Raw genomic sequence first — 1,604 nt, 5'->3', positions numbered from 1 at the left:
GTTCGGTCACAGGTGCGCCATGGACTGATGGATGAGCTTCAGTTAAAGGAAGAGAAGAGAGCTTCTATCAGCATGTCTGTCACGTTCCACATGAATACGCTAAGGGCGTAAGTGGTTTGGGGAGGGGGCCAGAGCCAAGTGGTCCCAGCCTCGTGCGGGGGGCGGGCTGGGCCGGCGGAGGCTGCGGGGAGGCCCCCGGCGAGGCGGCCGGTGAGCGAGCGGTCGGTCATAGGGCAGAGTCACCAGCTGCTTGTGCCAGGTGAGGCCGGAGACACGGCCGTGGCACTGAGCAAAGTGAGGGGGGCTATTGGGGTGCCTGGGAGAAAGGAGTTACGAGGCGGGACCAGCCCTATGAAGGGGCCAGGGGAGCGAGGAGGCCAGCGAGCGAGGGGACGGGAGGGAGCAGAGGGGCCGGTCCCAGGCCCCAGAGCAGGAGTGCAGAGGGCCCAGTGCCCCCCACGGGCCCCGCGCAGGCGCTGACGTAGGACCCCCCTGTGCATGGCGTCCGGGGGTCCTCTGAGCCAGCAGGTGCGAATGGTCCGGGGTCCGAGGAGGAGGGCGGATTGTTTGGGCCTCTGGCCAGCGCGGATCACCTCATAAGAGTTCCTTTTATGATAATTCGAACAAGCCTGACAGGAGTTTTTGGTTATTTAACGTTTAATTAATTCTAGGAAATTGGATAAAAACGAACTGCCCGAAGACGTGGGCAGGATCCTGAAGAAGACGCACCAGCGTTTAGGCTACTACAATCACCAGCGCTTCCCCTCGGTCAGGGAGGAGAAGTGAGTTCGCTTCCCGGCCTCCCCGGCAGCTGCCAGCGCTGCGTCCTGGGCGGCGGGAGCGTCACTGCACACGGGACGCTCCAGGGTCAAGCGTGACTCCCGGGAGGGCTCCGCAGGTGCTTGGTCTCCGCCTTCCGCCGGCCGCACGGTTTCTGCAGGTGGACAAACGCTGCCCCCCGAGCATTTGGGCTTTTTCATTCTGTGCGTTCCGGAACCCTCTGAGCGCTGGCGGGGTTGACAATGATCCCGGGTTAAGTTCCCGCCAGTGGGAAGCTGAGCCGGAGGGGACAGAGAGTGTGGAGTGTCCCCCTCCTTTATTCCCACAGCGGTGACAGGATTTTTCCCCACCCAGCAGCTGTCACGTTCTCACGTACGTTTAAAAGAACGGGGAGTCAAGAACCTGTTGCTGAGCCCACTGTCCCGGCTCCCGCTGTCCCGGGCTCACACGTGCGGCGGCTCGTCATTTCGGTGCTCAGTGACTTTTTCAGCACCCTGCATAGGAAGCCTTTGGGCCCTTTGCGCATAGCCGTTGTTTTGGATGCGTTTTCACTTTGTCGTTTGATCGTCGATTCGCGGGTGTCGTGCGTTGAATTGTGTTTCTCAGAAAGACACAGCCAGGTCTCCGCCCTCGCCGCCTGCGCCTCTGTCCTTTCGAGGAGGGGAGTTGACACAGACAGACTCGCATGGAGGGGGCCACGGCAGGAGGGAGGCAGAGAGAGGGACAGAGCCGCGGCGGCAGCCGGGGCCGCAGGTGCCGGCCACAGCAGAGGCGGGGTGCGGTGGGGGCCGGCGGCAATGCGTATTTCCTTCCCAGAACCTGAG

General features: G+C 62.5%; 1 protein-coding gene across 1 annotated transcript in view; it reads left to right on the top strand.

Moving 5' to 3' along the window:
- The window catches only part of CFAP46 (cilia and flagella associated protein 46), a gene marked incomplete at its 5' end in the record, with an annotated part of 70,978 nt that overhangs the window by 3,649 nt on the left and 65,725 nt on the right, over positions 1-1,604 (top strand). Inside the window, 2 exons of the mRNA XM_011372605.1 lie at positions 9-107; positions 672-782. Of these exons, the coding sequence (XP_011370907.1) occupies positions 9-107; positions 672-782 (210 nt within the window). The remainder of the gene's footprint in view (positions 1-8; positions 108-671; positions 783-1,604) is intronic.

This window comes from Pteropus vampyrus, unplaced genomic scaffold, assembly GCF_000151845.1.
Source record: "Pteropus vampyrus isolate Shadow unplaced genomic scaffold, Pvam_2.0 Scaffold211, whole genome shotgun sequence".
NCBI classification, from domain to species: Eukaryota; Metazoa; Chordata; class Mammalia; order Chiroptera; family Pteropodidae; genus Pteropus; species Pteropus vampyrus.
The sequence above is the reverse complement of the archived record's forward strand: the minus strand, read 5'-3'. Positions and strand labels throughout refer to the sequence as shown.